A 23,900-nucleotide genomic window follows, 5' to 3' on the forward strand; every position below is an offset into this window, starting at 1 on the left:
GAGCCAAGACGGTATATATGTTATTACATTCAAATTTAGGAATTCAGTATTACTAACTTTTCAAATTATGCATGGCCAGGTGGGTTAAGGCGTTCAACTCGTAATCTGAGTGTCGCGGGTTCAAATCCCCGTCGCACCAAACATACTCGCTCTTTCAACCGTGGGAACGTTATAATGTGACAGTTAATCCCACTATTCGTTGGTAAAAGAATAGCCAAAGAGTTGTCGGTAGATGGTGATGACTAGCTGCCTTCCCTCAAGCCTTACACTTCTAAATTAGGGACGGCTAGCGCAGATAGCCCTCGTGTAGCTTTGCGCGAAATTCAAAACAAAAAACTAACTTGTACATTTCAGACTTTTAAGACGGTTCTCCTCCTTAAGAAATTGTTTAGTATGTAGTCAGAAATGTTAGATATCAATGTTTTAAAATAAAGAAGTTAATATATGTTACGCACACACACATATAGAAAAATTATATGTTAAAGAATGTTGCAGCTTTTCTACCTTAATGATGCTCATGCTGACTCAACAATAATATAACTTTACAAGATAGAAGTAAAATCCAACCCTCTCATCCAAGTTAGAATATTTTATATGAAATCTAAACTTATGTATGTGTTGCATATGAAGTCCCCCACCCCTACTGGTTCAGTGCTGAGTCTGAAGACTTCCTGTTCTAAAAATCGAATTTCAATACTGGCGGTTGGTGCAGCCCAAATAGTCCATTTTACAGATTTATGCTTAAGAACAAAGAACAAAAAATATATGAAGAACAGGAACTTCTAATTATGGTTGTTGTTGTTGTTTTGGAATTTCGCACAAAGCTACTCGAGGGCTATCTGTGCTAGCCGTCCCTAATTTTGCAGTGTAAGACTAGAGGGAAGGCAGCTAGTCATCACCACCCACCGCCAACTCTTGGGCTACTCTTTTACCAACGAATAGTGGGATTGACCGTCACATTATACACCCCCACGGCTGGGAGGGCGAGCATGTTTAGCGCGACGTGGGCGCGAACCCGCGACCCTCGGATTACGAGTCGCACACCTTACGCGCTTGGCCATGCCAGGCCAAAAGTGGTAGATGTTTCGCAGTCGGTAGGATTCGAACCTACGCGGGAAAAACCCAATGAATTTCTAGTCCATCGCCTTAACCACTCGGCCACTCTAATTATGGTAACCGGATGTTTCATTTCTTGTAATGTTGTCCCGGCGTTCCATTAGATATCTTTGGGATGCTTAAATACTTCATTTTAATTTTTTCAGCAATATGTAATTTTCTTATTATTTTTTTTAGTGGTCCGAGACTGTGACAACTGTGAATCATGAGACGCCCTTTTTTAACTGAGTGTAATGTAACAGATTCAGATTTACGATTATGTATTTATTTTAAAATATCATTGTTTGTTTTAATTAAATATATATTTATAAATTCATGTAACTTATATTGTTAAATGTGTATTGGAAAAGTCCCGTCTGTTCTCTAAATTGGTAGAAGATTCTTATGTGACAGAATCAACAATGCACTATGTATGGGTGTGTAATACTACCAATTGCCAGTATTGTTTCTAACTGAACTTTCGAGAATTACGCCTTAAAGCTTATGAAAGGTAACCAATGAAACGCAGAGAGACAGTTTTATATTGTTGATTTGCTATAGTCAATATCCTATAAACCTCGGAAGCAATAATTGTGATAAACGCTTATTAATCACTCAAAGTACAGATATTTGATAGATTTCGAGCATTACGAACATTTGAACTTCAGAGAATTGACTTTGGACATTAGTATTTCCACGAGGGCATTAGCTATCTTTCTCGGTGAAAAATCAGCTTCTAAGTTGCGTGAGGCCAACCAAGAATAGAGCTAGCTAGCATTCCCGTTGAGTGAAGTATAACTGTGTATCAACGTATAATTAATTCGCTCATCGTGAACCTTCGATAAAAGATTCAGTTCCAAACCAGATAGAACTCCAGTATTCTTTGTAGGTTTGCAAAGGTTTTGTAAATAAGCCATCATTTGTAATAATTATTGGTAATATTTGTTATCATAAATTGCATTGTTGATTGTATATTAAAATATATTTGTATTATAAGAAGGAACATTTTTTGTATCAATCTTATTGTCAAATATCATAAATTTGATACATGTTGACATTTAATTATTTTCCAAATTTCCGGCTACTTGAAATCGTAATACGATAACTTACGTAACATAATAAATCGGAGAAATGTCCGAGATAAGTTATAATATCTAAGAGCATCATCCTATTTACATCATAAGGAGAATTCAGAAGCTTATTGGCTTCTCGGTATCACAAAATATGTGAAATTACAATTATGACCAATGTTTACTATATATTATTCGAAATTTATTTGCATTAATGAAGAAAATCAATGACACAAATTTAAAAATAAAATAAAATGACATATCTACTCAAAGCATATGTTGTTATAAATGTTCGTTTGATTTTATGTACAAAGCTATATAATGTGCTATCTGTGCTGTGTCCACCACTGGGATCGAAACTCAGTTTCTAGCATTGTAAGTCCACAGATAGACTGCTGTGCCAATGGGAGGGGGGATCTTTATAAATGCTCTGGAGAATAACGTGAACAAGTTATAGAAAAACATAAACAGCAACATTTGTTTAATGTATCTTTTTTCTTTGCAAATAAAAATAATTTTGAAACAGAATAAGTTAATATTAAAATTATTTTGAAGAAACATAAGCTAAACAGATGAGAAAAAAGCAATTTTTCAAATATTTGTAGCTGTTTTTAGTTGTCAGATAACATACAAGAAGAAATAACAATCAATATGAAAAAATTATCTAAGATCTGAACTCATATTTTTGGATGTCATGGTTTTGATATTGTTTGAATATCAAAATAACCGTTTATTTGACAGTGCTTTTTCTACTTATGTTTTGTATGTTGTCCAAAGTGGATTGAACAAGGGAAATAATTTTAAAGCTTTTTGTTTGTTTATTGCTGAACACAAAGCTACCCAGTGGGATATGTGTGCTATGCCTACTACGGTTTTCGAAATTATTTTTAGCGTTATAAGCCTTTAAATTCAACCGCTGATCCACTGATGGCATTTACAAGCTTATGTAACATGTTAAACACCAATAAAAAACATACAAAATTAAATTTGGTTTGTGTACTGAAAATCTTTTTTAATTTCATTGATACTAGTAATGACAGTTAATAGTAAAAAGAAAATTGCATTTAAACTTCATAAACTTGAAACACTTAGGTTATTTCTATTTACGACATAAATATAAAGATCAAATGACACTTCAGAAAATTTAATATACTGTTGTAATGGGTTCTTGTGTTGAGCGGATTCCTTTTATTATTCGGTAAAAACAACGTAAGTCCGGTCCAACTAATAAACAGTGACACAATATATTTCTTAGGCGGTGATGTACGAATTCCATGGGCTACATTGGTTGATAAGCTTAACAACGAATAAAACCAAACAGTACCTCACTTATAAAATTTCCTTCTCGTATTTACGACACAATACAAAACTGGCTGTCAAATACTTTACAATCGATTGGTTACCCTAACAACTGATTGGTTCATTGTTTATTTGGACTTAAGCACAAAGCCACATAATGGGTTATCTGTCCTCTGCCCATTAAAGGTATCGAAACCCGGTTTCTAACATATCGCTGTGCCACTGGGGGGGGGGGCTATTGTAACAAATTCACTATCTATTAGGTTGAGGAATAATTCGTGAGCGTTTTTAAATAATTTCATTCAAGCATTACATGCAAGACTATACAATACTTCAATGCATGAACACATTACACCCAAAACATTTATTATGATACTTTATTTCATGTAATACCTAGGTATATAGTATGCATTGTTGTAAACGAAATTGCAAGAAATTAAATGCGAAAAGCAGATGGTGTCGAAAATGCTCGATTTTGTCCACTTGACATTCCATTTAATGAGCTAAAAATGAAAGCAAAAATTAAAGACATATGAAAATCAAACACACCATCTATTAGAGCAAAAAATTATCTACCAAATGACATGAAATATTTTGCGAAAGCGTTTCATTTATGAATATATTTTGTTAACTTGAAAAAACGCTCACGAATTATTCCTCAACCCAATATTTAATTAGTTGATTCACTGAATCTCTTACTGAGTAAGTAATCAACTCTTGGTATTTAAATACTGTTACCTATTTTCCAATATCTCTTTTTGAGAAATGTATAACATCGCATGGAAACGACACAAAAAGGCTAAATTAAACTATCAAAAACACAGTTTACTAAAATATAAAAGTACGATGTCACAAATAAGAAATGTATGGAGCAAATTTATTAACGCAGAATCAATAACAATTCATATGAAATAAACTCCATCTGGGTTGTATTCCAATATCTTATAGCAGCATATTTACGTTTCTTTATCTTTATTTCACAAATTTTAATATGTTACTTCGTACATCACATAACACAAAAAATATTTTTAAAAATCGCTTATCATCAAACTTCATGAAACTTTTTGAGTAATTTTTCTTCGTCGGGCTTTTCTACATCTGTAGCTTTAAAATGAAACCTCATAAAAACGGTTATCCGAAACTTCGCTTACAGTAATGTATAGTAACTTGATCTTAGAAGAGTGAATGGTAGGAAGAGATGCGCTTGGTTCGATAACATTAGAAAATGGATTAGATAAGAGAAGCCTGAATTTTGAAAGTTTGTTGAACAGGGGTTGAACTTAAACCATTTTCCTAGTAAGTTGATATCTGTGTGAAAAGTAACTGTGAAATACATGTTTGATATGATTAAGTCTACTTCTAGCTTTCTAATTTAACTAAAACACACAGTGGTTGTAGTTATAAAATGATACTGAAGTCATATCATATCATCTTACCCATGGTAAGCAGAGCACATATAGTCCATTGTGTTGCTTTGTGCTTAGTTTTTATCAATCAGTCAATGATATGCTCTCAGCTGTTTCCAGTATATCAAACGTTGTTGGTTTAGTCTTTCGAACAAAGTTGTAAAATAGGTTCTTTCTGAAAGAAAGCGCTATAAAATGTAAGAGTTAATTCTGAACCTTCAGAGTGTGGGCATATCAGAAGTAACCTTGAATAAAGACAAACGCAACGAATAATATAGTATTTTTAATAATTAAAACGCATAGGCTACCACTGGAAAGAAGTTGTCCTCGACCTTATATGGTACCCATAGCCTCAATATGCTGAATATAATTCATTTAAGGCAGTAATAGGAAGTGAATTTCAGATACACAGTCTGACATTCTAACCACTAGGCCAAACTTGGCCCACGCTCGGAAAAAAACTGTTTAAGTAGAAATATAATCTTAAGTGACGTAAAGCTTACTCTTACCGTTCCAGTATGAGGTTTGTTTTCAAAACAAAATGAAGCGAGAAATAACATGTATTTAAAATAAGACAAAAAAAAAAAAAAGCTTTTCATGGGCGCCCCCAGAAAGGGTTTGTTTTTAATTCCGGAAAAATATATACAAGGGCTATCTGCGCTAGTCGTCCTTAATTTAGCAGTGTAAGACTAGAGGGAAGGCAGCTAGTGATCACCATCCACCGCCACTTCTTGGGCTACTCTTTTACAAATGAATGGTTGGATTGACCGTCACATAATAACGCCTCCACCTCTGAAAAGGTGAGCATGTTTGGTGTGACGGGGACCTGAACCCACGATACTGAGATTACGAGTCGAGCAACTTAACTGCCTGGCCATCCTCAGGAAAGAGCAAGAAGGGATATTTGTTTTCTTTACATTTCACAAAACGTATTACAACGTTAACACAATATCGTAATTAAACTATTTTTTTATTTTTTTATTAAGACGGCAAATTGGTTTTTGCATTTAAGCTTATATAAAACGCGTTATTTTAGTCTGTTGTCTTACACTGTAAAATCTGATCCTCTACACATATGTTTTGCCCCCTTGAAGTATTTCTAGGGGCGTCTGTATGGTAATTGGTTATTTTTAAATATTTCACAGGCTTTCAAATTAAAATTAGTCTTCTGACTTCATACATAAACCAAGATATTGTTTTTTTCTTTATTTTTTCACAAATAAAGCAACTTATATTCAATTTAACAAAGTCTCAAAGTTTGACACTGTTTTATGTGCTAAACCATTTGTTACACTTGGCTAATAATAATTTCTTCAGTATTTTCGACAATGAAAATCCCCTAGGTTTCATTTAAACTACATTAAATACTTAACTTACTTCGAATATAAAAAGTATTTTTACAATCTTGTGCATCACACGTATTACATAAACTAGAAGCTTTCCTATAAGTCTGTAAAACCTTTCCAGAAGAAAAATCTGAAAATAACTGGATAGTTGTTTTGTTTGATGTACGTCAAACTCCGTTGGCCAACCATGTTGCTAAATACCAGAATCGATTTTCTTCACGAGCGATGTATGCATATATATATATATGTTTGCGTATTAAGGACTCCCGTATTTCTCATCCAAACTTCTTGAAGTGGAACCGATTCTCCGCTGGAATTTAACTGCAGACTGAACCCACAAGAGCTCAAGACTTAACTCCTCATCACTAAAATCCTTCTTATATCCTAATTTCAAGATAATTAAACAACAAACAGTTCGTCCTGTATCTTGTAACGAAGGATGAAACCTTTTAAAAGTATCCTTATTGTGTTGCTCTTTATTCATTCTCTGGGCGAGGTAAGAAACTGGAATAGAACATTTCGTTTTCGTCTTGCAGCTCATTAATTCTTTTGCATTGAAGGAAATTAAAACATCAGATACAAATATGGCAGAAAAGAAAATTAGCTTAAAACATTAACTTAACAATTACCAATTTCATTAAGACCTAATTCTAATGTTTTATCATCACAGCTAATCCTTTGTGCAGTAGCTGAAACGCTTATATTAAAACTTGAAGCCTCAACTCTGAGTTTAGATTGCAATAAATGCAAAATGTATGCATCCTATTCAGTATTATATTCTATTTGAAACATGCACTATTCAAAAAGTCGCTTTATTTCAGTAATTTCAAGTCATGGAAAAGTAAGATAAATTTGTAACGGATGAAATTCTGAGATATATTCACTGCCTCAGTTTGTATAGGATAATTAGATTACACACTGGATACTGTTTCTAAAGTATAAGCCATTAATGCAATTTCATATTGATTATTTTTTTATTTAGCATTATGTTTGAAGTTAGAATGTTGCTATCAGTTAGTCCTTCAGGTGACGTGAATAGAATACTACTTAAAAAGAGTTTTCATGACAAGCTGTGGAATTATATAATGGTATGATACACGATCCCGATCAACCATAAAATTTGAAATAGCACTAAAGCCAGTTCTCACTTTAAAATGTCAAGTAAAGCGAAATAATGTAAGTAAAGTACAACAAACCAGCATCAAGCAAGTTAAACAATGGGATAATAAAGTAAACTAGAATATGAAAATCGTGAAGAATAAACTGTTATTATGTAAACTAGAACAATGAATAATTTAATACATATTTTACACATTGGTTTGAATAAAAGAAACGTGTTCAGGATATTAAATGGTTCTCACATGTTAAAGACAAATTGAGTAAAGGCAACAGTTTCACATGATCCTCCCCTAGTGGCACAGCGGCATGTCTGTGGATTTACAACGCTACAAATACATATTGTGTAGCTTTGTGCTTAATTACAAACAAACAAATAACTCACTTTATGTAACTCGTTTTGTTGTTCTACTGGTTTGTCCTTACTTTACTTTTGACTAATGTAATTCATTGTGTTTTTATTACATACGATATATACGTATATATGTATATATATATATAGAGAGAGAGACAGTTTGTTTTGTTTGTTTTTGAATTTCGCGCAAAGCTACTAGAGGGCTATCTGCGCTAGCTCTCCCTCATTTAGCAGTATAAGACTAGAGGGAAGGCAGCTAGTCATCACCATCTACCGCCAACTCTTGAGCTACTCCTTTACCAGCGAATAATGGGATTGACCGTAACATAAGAACGCCCCAACGGCTGAAAAGGCGAGCATGTTTGGTGTAACGGAGATTCGAACCTGCAACTCTAGAATTACGAGCCATGCCTGGCCCAGCTCTGTGAAGATGGAAATACATGTGCCTATTGTGGTTAACAAACTCCAATGTTAGCACTGTAAATATGGAAATACATGTGCCTATTGTGGTTAACAACCTCCAATGTTAGCACTGTAAATATGGAAATACATGTGCCTATTGTGGTTAATACACGGCACACAGACACACACACGTTTTATTGCACAAAATTTATTCATCTTTTTTTATATTGATTACAAAATCATTAAATTTGACATAAGCTGTTTCTCATACATGGTTTTAACTTAACTCATAACTTTTATTTAACGTTTTTATCAATTTTCAATAAACCCTTTATTAAGTTTCTTCTTTGCTAGGCAATTGCGTTGTTACTTTTTTCACAACAAATGTTTCCTGTTGCGGCATTGCTCGTAAATTTGTTATTTTGTGTAGTGTATTTATAATATTATACAATTAAAATGTTTTGAATTATTTTACTTTATTAACTGTCTATCGTGTTACGCTTAACAGTCCAAATGTTGTACCTAATTTTACTTTTTGCAATGCTTATCACGATATGTTTAACAATGAAAGTCTTTTGCATAAATCTGCTTTTATTTTGATCACCATGATATATTAAACGGTGAAAGTGCTCATATTTGAATTTAATCATCCTTCATGTGTAACTTGTTTTGTAATATAAAAACAATAATGAAAGTGAAAAATAATGTTGACTTACATATATGTGTTTATGTTTCCTCATGTACAAAGTAAGTAGAAAAGAAATTTATATAAATACAATGCGCTGTCTGTTGTATGTCCATGTGGTTACTTCGCAGGGTGTGGGTGGATAGTCACAGAAACTGGTATGGTGGTTCATTAGTTCCATGGTGAGATACACACAAATTTTACGGTTTGCACTTTTTATGGACGTTTTTCACAATTAATTCACTCTTATAATAGCTACTCCTGACCACTTTAAACAAACTCCAATTGTATTGAAACTATTTTAAAGCGCAGTCCTGATACTGCTACGAGGAGGGGAGAAGCCTTCTCAGTTTTTTCATTTTCTGGTGTTGATTGATATGGTTATATGTAAAGAAAGCAACTTTTCAAGTCCTAAGATCATCTGTCATTGATCATGAATTTATATAACGTCCGTTCATTACTGAGATATTAGCACAAGTTACCAATAATAGCTGAAAATCAACATGTTGCGTGGCTTCTACTTCAATTTGGAGCTAGTTTTCTTTGTTTTTTAATTTCGTGCAAAGCTACACAGGGCTATCTGCGCTAGCTGTCCCTAATTTGGCAGTGTAAGACTAAAGAGAAGGCAGCTAATCATCACCATCTACTGCCAACTCTTGGGTTACTCTTTTAACAACGAATAGTTGGATTGACCTTCACAGTATAGTGTTCCCACGGCTGAAAGGGCGAGCACGCTTGGTTTGACAGGGATTCTAACTCGTTTCACTCAGATTACGAGTATAATACCCGAACCATCTGGTCATAGCGGGCTTTGAAGCTAGAGAGAAAATAAGTAAGAACAAATGGAATTTTCTTGTCGCTTTCGAATATGTTTACTACTTCTAGACGATCTTCTAGTAAAAATAAACTAAGCGAAGTAGAAACGACATAATAATGTAACTTATAAGTGACATTAGTCAAATTTAATTATATCCATATATGTGTGTGTGTGTGCATATGTAAGAATAAATATGTATTATGCAAAATGGCAAAATTAGGTTGAGAGACTCCCATTTAATGGATTGAAATTATTTATTAAAACTGTTTGTAGAGTAACATCGAAATATTGAATATTAAATTATACAACATTATTTCTGAAAAACTATCCGTTGGGTCTGTTTGATAGAACAGTTGTCTACTATATGAAGCAGCTATTCTCTCAAGAATAAACTGTTTTTCGTGTTTGTTATGTTTAAATGGTTAAAATTAATTCAAGTTTATTTTTCTTAAAGAATGCCGAATCCAAATGTCTGGAAAAAATAGAACAAATGTTAAACCCTAGATGTAACTATAGAATCATTTTGTTGAAATTTCTTAATTTTTTATTACTAAAAGTTATAATAACAACTACAATAAAAATTTAATTTGATAAAGACATGTATGGATCGATATATATGTAATTTAGCTAGCAATAGTAGAACAGAGAGTTTTAATACTATAAAAATATTGAAATAATAATTTTTTGTTTGTTTGTTTTGGAATTTCGCACAAAGCTACTTGAGGGCCATTTGTACTAGCCGTCCCTAACCTAGTAGTGTAAGACTAGAGAGAAGGCAGCTAGTCATCACCACCCACCGTCAACTCTTGGGCTACTCTTTTACCAACGAATAGTGGGATTGACTGTAACATTATAACGCCACCACGGCTGAAAGGGCGAGCATGTTTGGTGTGTCGGGGATTCGAATCTGCGATCCTCAGTTTACGAGTCGAACGCCTTAACACACCTGGCCATACCGGACACTGAATCACTTAAAATTTAAAAAAGTTATCCATACTTTGGCTCAGACTATATTAGCTATATTTTTAGGCGCTACCAATATCGAGCATGGGGCTCGCGTATACCCAATCCAATTACAACCTTTACCAACTTATTCTTAAGTCCAACTATATGCCTAAAGCAGCATATTGTTTTATATATATCAGTTTCATTTTCAGTACAAGAATCGCTGAGATTTCAGGTTCTAGATTTTTAGGAAAGAAATAGAGCGATAAAGATCGTCATTCTTTCTGTTCTCGTCTATGGAAAAATCAATTAGTTAAACTTTGTTGAAATAGTGAAATGTTTATTCACTCCATAGAAACATATATAACAATTTAGGCAGTTTTATAAGTAAAATAAGCTTTAGTTTTACTCATCCAGTTGTTAATATTCAGACATTTTAAAGGTGGTTTTAAAAGGGCGATTTTTATAACCAGCATTTTGTTTCATCACGATCAACATTTAATGATATTTTTCACACACTCAATTTCAGTATTTTTTTCTCCACTAAATGTTATGATTTTTTACAAAACAAAATTTTAAGTAATTCTATAAATGTTGCAAATATAGTCACGATGAATTACTCATTGTGATATTAACAAGAATGCTGAAAATACCTTTAAAAATTTTACCGGGAAAACTCTTTAACAAACACAAATGGTTTGCTGCACTTAGAAGCTTTTTTTACAGCACAGATAAATGCTATCAATATTTTAATCCAGACTGGAGTCTTAGCTTTGGTAACATACTTGTTGAAACATTCCGTAGTTGGTCAATGGATTGGGCAGGAAAGCACAGTCTGTTGCACAGCTCTCCCTGTTATTCGTACATTACACTTAGGGATTTTTTTTTAACTTTATGACATAGTTTAAACCAATGAAGTTTTGCAATTTCGCAAAACACTTTGCGGGATATTCTTGTAAGATTTAATCTTCAGGAGATACTGAAAAAATAATATTTAAAGTACCTAAGGAGTAAAATAATATTCTGTTTAATATTAATGAGTTTCTTATTTGAGTTTTAAATGCAAAGCTACGCAATGCACCATGACTTGTGTGGCTTCGCGCAAAAACTGTGGAAAACAAATGCGTCTCAACTAGAGTTTAATATCAGGCCAAATTGACACAATACATCACTTAAAACATATATAGTTATACATGGAACTTTCATGTACTCTAAGCTTATTTATCATTAGTTTCATTATTTTGTTATTTAAATGCATAGCTACACAATAGGTTATCTATGTTATCTGGACATTAAACTGTCAACAGAGCTATTCTAGAATTACTTATATTACTTTTTTAAATACGTAAAGTACTATTTTTGATCGAACAGAAGAATTTATTTGGTCACTTCTAGATTCTAAGCACCATTATACCAATATATTTACTGTAATCTTGCCAAAATATCGAAGTAAAATGTATAAATATACTTTTAGGTGAGCCGCCAGTCATTTGGATTCAATTCTTCACTAGTCACAATACAGTTATGTAAATTCCAGAAATACATGTGTGTAGCTGAGCGAGCACACAAGCCACCAACACAAGGAATTCGAATGTGAAACAAAGAATCGACTCACAGATTGATAAAACAAAGAACATATAATACTTTATTTCACATCCATATATAACATACTGACATATTCAGTAACATCGAAAGTACCGAAATCACCTTGAAACAGTTCTACATCAAACATATTACGTGAAATAAATACCAACATAATTACGTTTTAGAGAAAATCCCGTTGTAGTTAGAGAGCTTATTTAACATCATATACTATACATTTGTAAAACTAGAGGAAATATGAGCCACCGATGCATGTAGACCCTGGAACAATGGTCATCTTGTTTAGTAACTGGAAATCTGGAGAAATGGTCATCTTCTTTAGTAACTGGAAATCTGAAAAAATAGTCATCTTCTTTAGTAACTGAAAATCTGGAGAGGAATGTAGGATTGTCTGTCTCAGGACCGCCAGAGAAATCTGGTGTGGGGATTTTGGCCACAGAAAACGTTTAGGAGAGTCCAAGTTTAACCCAGAAACATAGGTTTTATATGTTATTCCGGGTATTATTACAATGCCTAAAGTAGCTATTCAAGCTCAATCTACAAGTAAGTTCTTCATTTAATTACTCATGCTGATTCACTAAACCAAAACTAAACAATAATTGTAGTTTGTCAGATACTGTTAAGCGGCTGCCCATTTGCGTGTCTTCCTTCATTTCTTCGACCATTACATTACTACAACTAGCTTACTTAAGATAAATTTCATATAGCATTTCTCTCTGCAACGAGAGTGATTATTTAAATAAACAACTGTTGTCACAATTTTTCGCTCAGTCTAATTTGACTTATCACATGACAATTCATTATTTGGGAAAACTGTGTTTAAGAATCTTCTATTATATACTATTTAATGGGAATATCCATATGGTATTCAATTTTCTCTACTAGAAGCATTTGGAATGTATATAAAAGTGCCTCAAAATGATTCAGGCTTATACATGCCTTGGTCCTGAACGTAAAACAAAAATAATATTTTCGTTACAACAAGACTAAAGCCAGTTTCATACATTCTGTTTTCCAAAAATATCCTTAGTTTCAATTATTATGCAATAATTAGGAGGCTAGACTAAAGTATTTTGTTTTAGAAACAAAAGGCATTGTTTCCTGTATAACGTGGAGAGAAGCAGCTGCTCTCACAACACCAATTACTAGAATGACTTTTCAAAGATGAAACTTTTCTTATGCTTTATTGTTCTGGCTAAAAACGTAGTTTTAGATATAAATTAAGGAAAAAGTTTCATTTTTTCCAAATCGTATAAAATTATGAGAATAATGAAGAAGTCTATATTTCATAGCATTTCGTTTGTTTAACATAAAAAAATTCCCAATTATACAAACAATGAATATATACAGTAATTCTGCTGGAAGTACTTTAGTATCATGCAATTACATTAACGGAAACACAAGAGATCTAACCAAGCTTATAATACAAATAAATTTTATTTATTCTTAACTTAAACAGTATTTTATACATCACAGGCTAAACAGTCAAGTCAAAGGTCCAAAGGTACAACCCATCCATAACTTTGAACTACTGATTAGAGAGAGGTGCAACCAGTCAACAGCATCATCCGTGTACACAGATGCTCTTAGTTTAATAATTGGATTGTCTAACGCTCTTATAATTCTTCACAACTGAAAATTCAAAGTATTTTCAGTCATGTATCGTGGCACAAACTTTGCACCTTCTAAACGTAAACTGGCACAATAACTAACAGGCCATTTATACATCTTCTAGAGGTTCTGGGAATTAAACGATAGTATAACAACATTATTTTACAGTGAACTCCATGTAATTTATTATTATTCTGTTGAGTAAAACTTTTTCCACATTTAGAGTGAGTTAAACCTTATTTTCAGAATTACATTCAGTTAAGTAACATAGTATCTTTCTAATTTGAAAAAGAGAACTTTGTCACATCGTTTGAACACTAAGAGAAATCTTGAAACATAAATGTTTTGATACATTTTTGTAATCTAGAATTATTTAATAATAAAGTTGTTTTACTTTAATATACTGCATTGGTCCGATTATAGGGCGATCTCGAATATAAGACGACTCAATTTTCTAAAATCATGGAAAAGAAAAAAATGTGAGTAGTTTAACGTCCTTTTGTAGGTTCAAAAATCAGTACTATAACTGAACATCCAGCTGGTGAATTAATTGGAAGAATTAACAATGATCTTGAGTGAACATCTGCTGTGCATTTATAGACTGATGCTATCTGTCTCAATGCTATTCAAGGGGAAGGGACATGTGGTTGGCCACGATTATAAGACGACTAGGAATTGCACAGCCTAATTATTAATTCCATAGTAACAAGCTACTGCAAGAAATACGAGATTGACTTTAGGTCACATATTTTGACAAACTTTCCACAGACATTCAATATCTACGTAGATGTCGGTTTCTATTATTATTATGAAGCAGATCAAAAGCACAAAATTCCATAGGAGATGCATGAGAGGTATTAACAGGAATGCGATTTTAATTTTTTACCATCATTTCTTACAAAATAAGCTGCCAATTTGAAAATGTGATTGGAAACATAGAAATACATGACTTGTGAGTTTTTGTCACTTTCAAATCCAGTCCTTCTTTATTATCTTGTTAGTGGTTCCAAGGGATATGCTTAGCTTTAAAGCAATGTTTTCTTAAATGATGGGTTCTATGTTGTAACAGTAATTGTCTTTTCGTACATGAGGTTGTTGCTTCAAACCAACTTAAATTGGGCATGGCTTTGGAATTTTTCGTTTTCTTGAATACTGTAGTTTTACGGATGTCATTGAAGACTCTGTTAATCAAAATATTTTGGCCTTTGACTCTACAATGCTTTACAGTTTCGTTATATGAAGGTATTTTCTTAGAAAGTTCTTGTTGTTAATATTTAGCGCAAAGCTACACAGATGATATATGCATCCTGTTCAATACGGGAAATCGACACTGGTTTTACCATCGTATATCTTTAAACTTACCACTGAGAGCTATGGTGTAATCCTCCAAGCCATTAACTAAACTGGTGAAATTGTATACTTCTATCTCTTCTGTTGAATGTTGAACAGATGTTGTACTTGTGTATTCCTTTATACGATGTATACGTGTGACAGTTCAAAATGCTGCAATTAAGGTATCTATTAATCGTTCATGTTTTTGTATTAATATGATAACATCTAACATACATCTACACTAAGCTATAGTATTTGTTTTTCAATTCAAATATCCGAGAAAATTCCACAAGGTTTGGTTTGAATTTCACGCAAAACTAACAAGGCTACGCTAGCTGTCCTTAATTTAGCAGTGAAAGACTATGGGGAAGGCAGCTAGTCATCATCACCCGCTGTTAACTCTTGGGCTACTTTTTACCAACGAATAGTGGGACTCCCCGTCCCATTATAGTGTCCCCATGGCTGAAAGGGCGAGCATGTTTGGTGGGACTTGGAGCGAAACACAGAACCATTGAATGATGAGTGCTCTAACCACCTGACCATACTAGGCCAACTTCACAAGAGCTATTTGCTCTTGCTTTCTCTAATTTTGAGAAAACCACCTAGTCAAGCTATCAGTTCTTGAGTTACTTCAATCGAATAATAACATTTAGCCCTCTTATAACGAATCTATAGCAAAACGTCGTGGAGCGAAATTTTGCAGCAACAGTGCTAATTCACAACTTCTAGTCCCTGTAGCCTCTAAGGCTATATCAGCTAGTATATCTTCGAAAATTTAGTTTCCTATGTAGTGTAATTTCGATAATGCACAACAAGAACTTATATAAAGTATCTGAAGTATTTTTTGCATACATTTAAATAGTGAGAATAACATAGAATGTGTATTTTAGGTTTGATTTAATCCTCAATTCATAATCCTCGTTCAGTTTTATCGGTTATGAAGCTTAATCTAGCTAACTGCTTGTACAAGATTAAGAAATCTAAGTTAATAGGTTTTTATATTTATGTTAATACCTTTAATATGTATTATGTACGTTTAGTTGCTAGATGTATGGATTTCTCTCTCTAAAATAGTCTACGGATTTACAACGCTAAAATCATGGGTTCGATTCCTTATGTGGCTTTGCTATAAGAAAACACACACACACACACTTTAAAATAAATTGTATTTCATTGTCAGAATATTTTTCTGTGATAAGAAACCTCTCAAATGTCAACTTTCTAGTTTTGAAAATTTGCGTTTTCTTTTGTATGATTTACAAATACTTTTTTAAATTTGATTCAGTATTATAAAATCTATCTAGCTATCATCGTTCATATACAATTAAATAAAGTAATTCTTATGACATTCGTCTATTTTATGACTTTCCATAAATTTTCATAATTGCTTTGTAGAATGTGAGATATGACTCAGGATGTTTAAGAATGTAACATAACCAAAACATTTCTTGTTTAAACCCAAACTGATATTTTATTGGATGTGATTGTAAATAATAACGATAGTTAAAATATATGAAAAGAAAAACAACACGCATGAGCAGAATTAAATTTTAGGATATTTCAAGCAAACAAAATAAAAAACACACTTAAAATTAGCATTCATACTTGGTTGTAAGTCAGTAGAGAGTTACTTTCTCTTGCTTCGATCTTTTTAGAGAATAAATTAAATGTCAAACTTTTCATTTAAGTTCCATTGAAGTGTAACAAGCTCCAAATGTATTAAATGGGTTTAATGTGAGATGACATAAAGAATGCTTAATGGGGGAAACGAAAGAAACAGTGAAGTGGAAGCGAAACGACAACATTTGGCTTTTAACAAGACTTCGTGTATTTTTGTCAAATGTTCAAAACTTAGAGAAAGACTTATCTCATTTTGAGATTATTTGAAAGTTATATAGGACAGTGACGAAGATTCTTTCTTTGCATTACATCTCATCACGCATGCACAGCCTAATTAAATCTCGTGCATCAATTAGTTCATAACCTTTACTGTAAGAATGTAATCGAAAATATATGGAAAATTCAAACAAAAATTAACAGAACGAAAAATAATGTATGAAATAAGTCATTTATTCCATTTCTTTGTTAAAAAAACCGACAGGAGAGTAAACATCAATAGGAAGGTAGGTTTTTTATTGTTCCGAATGATGTATTCTGTACACTGTGTAAATTCGTAAAGTGTTAACAAACATCTATTTTTAGCACTTGAGCTTTTAGTGTGTACTTTATTCTGTTATTTAATGGTCGAAGCTTAAAAAGGCTATTTTAGTTCCCCGATAAACAAATAAGTCCCAAACTTGAGCAATTTTGGAAGTTTGATCTTCCTTAGTCAGGAGCAAATTTTTTCAGTATTATTGTTGTTCTTGTTTTCTAAGTTATAATGAACAATTAATTAATAGACATAAAACGCTGAACTTAAATTCACAACAACATGTTAACACCTTAACGTTTTATGAAAAAATAATAAACTTATATAGAATTTGTCTTTACATTTATTGTCGTCTTAAAACTCACATGCATTAGTAATTAATTGTGCTTAAGGTAAAGCAGCCTATGTTTTACTATGTTACATCACATTAAAAATTCACAACCATTTTAATTTTTGTATTAATTCTTTCAAGTTAATTTGAGTTCTGGCTATGACTTCCTTATTACCACAGTAAATCTTATTTATTTTCTTTTGATTGCCCTATTCTTATGCTATTTTGCGTTGCGATTAAAATTTCCTTATGTTGTGACCCCGAAAATAACTTCAACTGTGTTCACCACTAAAAACATAGACCTTTGCTCATTTGTCCTTTTTCGCTAATCACCAAAGCAGTGTAGTAAGTATTTATTAAAAATATATTAGTTGATAGTATGAGGGGGTAAGGGGTCTGCTGGTAATTTTGGAAGCCAAGAATTTTTTTTACATCTGGATAGAATGGCCCATACAGCAACCACAAAGAACGAACATGTTCAGTGACAAGATTCGACATCACGACTCTCAGATAGTGAGTCGAGTGTCCTAACCACGAGGCTATCCCAAGTGTGTTTTTCCTAGAATATCTGTTATGATAAAAAAAAAAAACATACATTTATGATACCTTCATCTTTTTACCTCAAAAAATAATGAAAACCATTAGTCCTATGAATTTGAATACAATACGCCACTATATTTGAACACAATGCGCTACTATAATTGAATACAATACGCTACTGTATTTGCTATCAATTCGATTACAATATCCATAGTCTTGAGGATTAAAATATAGTGCGAATGGACAAAACATTTCACTTTTTTTTGCATAGTTCTTTATACTTTCCGAAAGTGTTGTATCTGCTTCTGCACATTAATTTGACTGCATGGCTAACGTTACAAGTAGGTAGGCAGTTTCTATCACTAAATACGGATCTTTCGAAGCTAAAAGACAATTAGAACGAGTTTCTTTCACAAGACACTATAGTCTATGGGTATTCAACATTTGTTTTTTCAGTCAGCAACTTTGCTTCCCCAAACTATCTGATTTTACAATTTCTTCATTATATTTTCCAGTATCCTGCTAATTTGTTTGTACGACACACAATTCCTGAGCAAAAAATAAAATAAAAATGTATTTTGTCATTTAACGTTTCCTCGCTGTAATATCTAATACAATATAACAGGTGAAAACAATGAATACTGGAACAATCTACAGCTTGTCTATATTTATTTTATTTTTGTAACGGAATTTTACGAAAATACATAATTTTATACGTCGAATGAGTTTGAAAATTTAGAAACAAATAACACTGTACAATCTTCAGTTAAGTTTGTTTGTTTTTTGAATTTCGCACAAAGCTGCTCGAGGGCTATCTGTGCTAGCCGTCCCTAATTTAGCAGTGTAAGACTAGAGGGAAGGCAGCTAGTCATCATCACCCACCGCCAACTCTTGGGCTACTCTTTTCCCAACGAATAGTGGGATTGACCGTTACATTATAATGCTCTCACGGCTGAAAGGGCGAGCATGTTTGATGTGAAAGGGATGCGAACCCGCGACCCTCAGATTACGAGTCAAACGCCTTAACCCGCCTGGCGATGCCGGGCCTCTTCAGTTAAGACAGAACAACAATAACTGTGTTTATTGCAACTGAAATAAAAATAAAACCAATACAAAAAGAGAAAAATAATATTAATAAAATTTACCTTTTTAAGCTTTAAGAAAATCCAGGCTTAGTTTGAACGGAATCGTAGCATTTTGGGGCAATTTTTTACGATGCTCGACAACACGCTTAGTATAAGCATTTAGATTCAACTAGATTAGTAAATGAAAAATACATATTACACAAACGATATCTTATTTATTTGTTTTCATATTTTAAAGAAATTTTGAATTAATTGTAAATGCATAATGCATGTGTCTGTTGAATGTCCTACATTTTAGGTTTTATGCTATTTTGTTATTTTATGTGTGCAAGAATGTAACTTTTTAATTTTTATTTTGATAACAGAGAACTTTTTTAGATTTATTCACGTTTTAGAAACAACGCTTTCTTAAGAATGGGTTGATTTAATCCTCCTGTTTTCCTTCTTTTTCGTTTTACTAATCTTCTATTGTAAGTGTAGAAGTTTCTGATTCGATCCGATCTTAATATGTCTAAGAATCAATATTTTTTTATAAAAACTCTTTACATCATAGGAAAAATCAGTTTCGAACGACTGATCAACTTTTCAGCCTTTAACAATGCATAAAAAACAGAATATAAAATAATTAATTTTATATTAAAAAGCTACTTTTATCTTTTCGAAATTCGTGTTCCTGTGGACACTTGGATAAAGTCTGGCTTGTTTCAGTTTTGTTTTTTCTTTTTAAATGCAATAGATTTCATCTCCTGAAGATTACTTTATTAAAACTGAATAATAAATTTCATATTTAGTACAGAATTCCTTTAAACTTATCGTTTTGGCTGCAAAAAGCGTAATTTTAATAAATTATAAATACAAATATTTGATATACTTTTTTACTTTTTATTTGTTTTTGCATTTCGCACAAAACTACTCGAGAGCTATCTGTGCTAGCCGTCCCTAGTTTAGTAGGGTAAGACTAGAGGGAAGGTAGCTAGTTATCACCATTCACCGCCAACTCTTGGGCTACTCTTTTACCAACGAATAGTGGAATTGACTGTAACTTTATAACGCCCCCACGGCTGAAAGGGCGAGCATGTTTGGCGCGACGGGGATGCAAACCCGCGACCCTCAGATTACGAGTCGCAGGCCGTAACACGCTTGGCCATGCCGCGCCTTACTTTCTATTGATGAAACGTCTGCTTGTTTGATTTTGAATTTCCCGCAAAGCTACACAAGAGATATTTGCGCTAATCTTCGCTAATTTAGCAGTATAAGACTTTATAAAGGTCATCACCACCCACTGCCAACTCTTAGGCCACTCATTTACAAACAAATAGTAGGATTGAGTGTAACATAATAACACTCCCAGGGCTGAAAAGACGAGCATGTTTGGTATGATAGGAATTCGAACCCGCTACTGTCATATTACTAGTCGAGCGCTCTAACCCCCTGGCCATGCTGGGCTCGATGAAACGTATTCCACACAAATTACAGAAAACAATTTTTTAATATATTATATTGGAAGAAATATACATGGATTTAAAATATGCATTTAATGTCAAATACATTAAACGTGTAATATTTGATGGAAAAAGTTATGTGTGTTCTTCCCTCTAGCCTCGTGAGCATTTCTTTGTTTGTTAGACTTCGCATAAAGCTTGTTTGTTTTTCTAATTTTCCGCAAAGCTACAAGAGGGCTATCTGCGTTAACCATCTCTAATTTAGCAGTGTAAGACTACAGGGAAGACAGCTAGTCATTACTACCCACCGCCAACTCTTGGGCTACTCTTTTACCAAAGAATAGTGGGATTGACCCTCACGTTATAATGCCCCCACGGCTGAAAGGGCAAGCATGTTTGTTGTGAAGGGGATTCGAACTCACGGCCCTTATCTTACGAGTCGAGCACTCTAATCACCTGACCATGCTGAGCCGATCCGCGCAAAGCTATAGAATGGCGCATGATAACAGTGCCTACTGCCAAGTCATGAGCTGTTCTTGTCAGACCGAATAATAATATATAACCATTAATCTTATAACGCCTCCAAAGTATGAAACGCAGTTTTGTGGTAACAAAACACGAAACATGGAGATTCATTTCCAAGTTCTAGCACCTTACCCAACAGAAGTTAGACGAGAAGGTGTGAATGGAACGTATAACCAATTGACCTACTATTTATAGTCATATAAAACATCCACAGTTGAATGGCATTTTTACTGTTAAACTGCTGGGTTTGAAAATACCTACTAATGCTCCAAACTAATAGTGTTCAGTTGGTTCTTGTACCCGGTTGTTTCAAGTAATCGTTGTGTTGTTAATGTTATCAGTTTTTTTTCATACGCTAATTCAAGTATGAAGTCAGCGAGTCATGTGTTGTCAAATGTCGACGGTTTCACTGATTATATACCTTGTGTCGTTATTTTTATTAGAGTTGAGAAATATTACACTACAGTATGGTATCAATGTACCTGGTATCATGTCTCAATATTTGTACTTACTAACTGCGTCTTGATGTTTAGATATGCTGGACACAAGTATGGATCATCGGGTCATCAACTGCTTACATTTTTACTTACTAACTGCACTTTGTCGATGTTTTTGTTGATGTTCAGATATGCTGGGTCCCAAACTGGAATCAGAGATAGGATTTTGTTATAGACGATGGAATTTCAGTTGTGATTCCTGTGCTGTTAGGGAATGCAGGACCGACAATCCATCCTGAGTACCAGCTTTGGGGAAATATACAATTGTTTAATAAACAGTTCGTCCCTCAAACATGTGAAGAGTCTAACGCAAAGGCCCATAAACCAGTAGACAGTTTGTTATTTTGTTCGTTTGTTTTTTGAATTTCGCACAAAGCTACTCGAGGGCTATCTGCGCTAGCCGTCCCTAATTTAGCAGTGTAAGACTACAGGGAAGGTAGCTAGTCATCACCACCCACCGCCAACTCTTGGACTACTCTTTTACCAACGAATAGTGGGATTGACCGTCACATTATAACACCCCCACGGCTGAAAGGACGAGCATGTTTGATGTGACAGGGATGCGAACCCGCGACTCTCAGATTACGAATCGCACGCCTTAACACGCTTAGCCATGCCGAGCCAAATCAGTAGACAGACACTTATAACTATTTTTTTGGCGGTCACGTGGGTCTAAAGTTGTTTGCGATGCTATGCTGTTTAGTTAAATTTCTAGATGCTCATTATAAAAGCTAAAGTTACCTTCTCTCTGTAAGGTATCAAGAAATCCTATGAAGTACGTGCAACTGACAACATAAATCATGACAACGTTGTTATAGTAAAACAGAGTAAGCATTTATGTACATACAACTACTTCAAAGTCATATTGATTGAAGATAACTGATTAAAACCCGTACTTATAAAATGTTAAGACTGGAAAAAAGAAAAATTCATAATGCAGATATACATTGATGAAATTTTTCTTTCCGTTTATTGACAGGCATTTCGTTCATTTAAAGAAGGGGAAGATGTCTCGCCTACAGGCCCATATCATGTCAAGCGACCTACTGGAACCTTTACAGAGAATGACCGACTACTCAGCCCTCATAACGGTAACATCTCTCCATCTCTAGCCGAGAACGCTAATGACAAGATATATCGTTTCTCGGAAGAAAAGGCCTTGGAGCGTTTGCTTTCGGAGTTTACGCTTAAACGTAGCTCAAAACCAGGAGAAAAACGAAACATTGCGCACTTGGCCCGAAAGGGTTGGTTAACCACTTTAAGATCCTATAGGCCTTCTCGTCCTCCGTCTCAGAATCGCTATTCTTCGCGATTTTCCCGGTACAACTGGAAAAGAGAGCTGCTGCCATCTGGAGACGAACCAGCTAATTTTAATGAAAACGGTTCTTCCTTCAAAAATGACGTTGCACTAAATGACGAAGAATGCGTTGAAACTGGCGAGGCACTTGAGTCCGACTTTCTAGCCAAGAAAAACATCAATGTTCTTGCCCGATCTGGTAAACTGCCTCGTTTGCACAGCAGCACAAACTGGTTGGAGCTGAAAACAGACAACAATGCCGTTCCTGTTCTCATTATTCCAAATGGCCAACTTCCAATTAAACATCAATCTAGAGATGGTCAAGACGAAATAAAAAAATGTAAAACTGTTCGTTAAAATAGAATGTTTCCAAATAGAAACGTTATTTATCGAACAGTTGCTTGAATAATGAATACTTTTATCATGTAAACTCCAGTGATTTATCATTTTGTTTTCCTCAGTCTTGCTATTAAGTGTAACGCAAAAAATAACACAAAAACAGAACTGTGTTCAATAATTATAAGTTATAATTATCAAAATTGGTGTTTAGTTACGATGATTTGTATGTGTAGTGACAGTATTGCTGCTGATTGATACCAGTGCATAAATAAATATTCAAGGTGATAGACAACCCGCTACTATCATATTGTTTATTGACATGGGGTGAACAAAGTTAAAAAAAAAAAACCACTGACATAAACTAGATATTATCATGAAACATTAATAGAAGACATGTGAGATTTCCAAATCTTAATGTTTAACTTTAGCCCGTTACGTCATTCGATATATCTCGTTGTACACAACCGCAGACAAGGCATTCTGCTCAATATCAGGATCTCCAACAATGCCATCCAACTTCATTTAAATTGCTATTTGAAATAACTACAAGATGTTAACTTAGGTGTACCTTAAGTCTTTTAATTATTAAAATCGACTGACTTATTTTAAGATTT

At 33.7% G+C, this 23,900-nt stretch overlaps 1 protein-coding gene and 1 non-coding gene across 2 annotated transcripts; one reads left to right on the forward strand and one right to left on the reverse strand.

Moving 5' to 3' along the window:
- Window positions 1-1,086: 1,086 nt before the first annotated feature.
- Window positions 1,087-1,164, reverse strand: TRNAS-AGA (transfer RNA serine (anticodon AGA)). The gene has a single exon. It is a non-coding gene; the product is annotated as a tRNA-Ser (tRNA).
- A 5,336-nt stretch (window positions 1,165-6,500) lies between these two features.
- Window positions 6,501-23,630, forward strand: LOC143224230 (uncharacterized). The gene is made up of 2 exons (XM_076452651.1): window positions 6,501-6,712; window positions 22,630-23,630. The coding sequence occupies exons 1-2, from the start codon at window positions 6,656-6,658 to the stop codon at window positions 23,302-23,304; spliced, it is 732 nt and encodes a 243-aa protein (XP_076308766.1). The 5' UTR covers window positions 6,501-6,655; the 3' UTR covers window positions 23,305-23,630.
- Window positions 23,631-23,900: the final 270 nt, after the last annotated feature.

This window comes from Tachypleus tridentatus, chromosome 8 (assembly GCF_004210375.1).
Source record: "Tachypleus tridentatus isolate NWPU-2018 chromosome 8, ASM421037v1, whole genome shotgun sequence".
NCBI classification, from domain to species: Eukaryota; Metazoa; Arthropoda; class Merostomata; order Xiphosura; family Limulidae; genus Tachypleus; species Tachypleus tridentatus.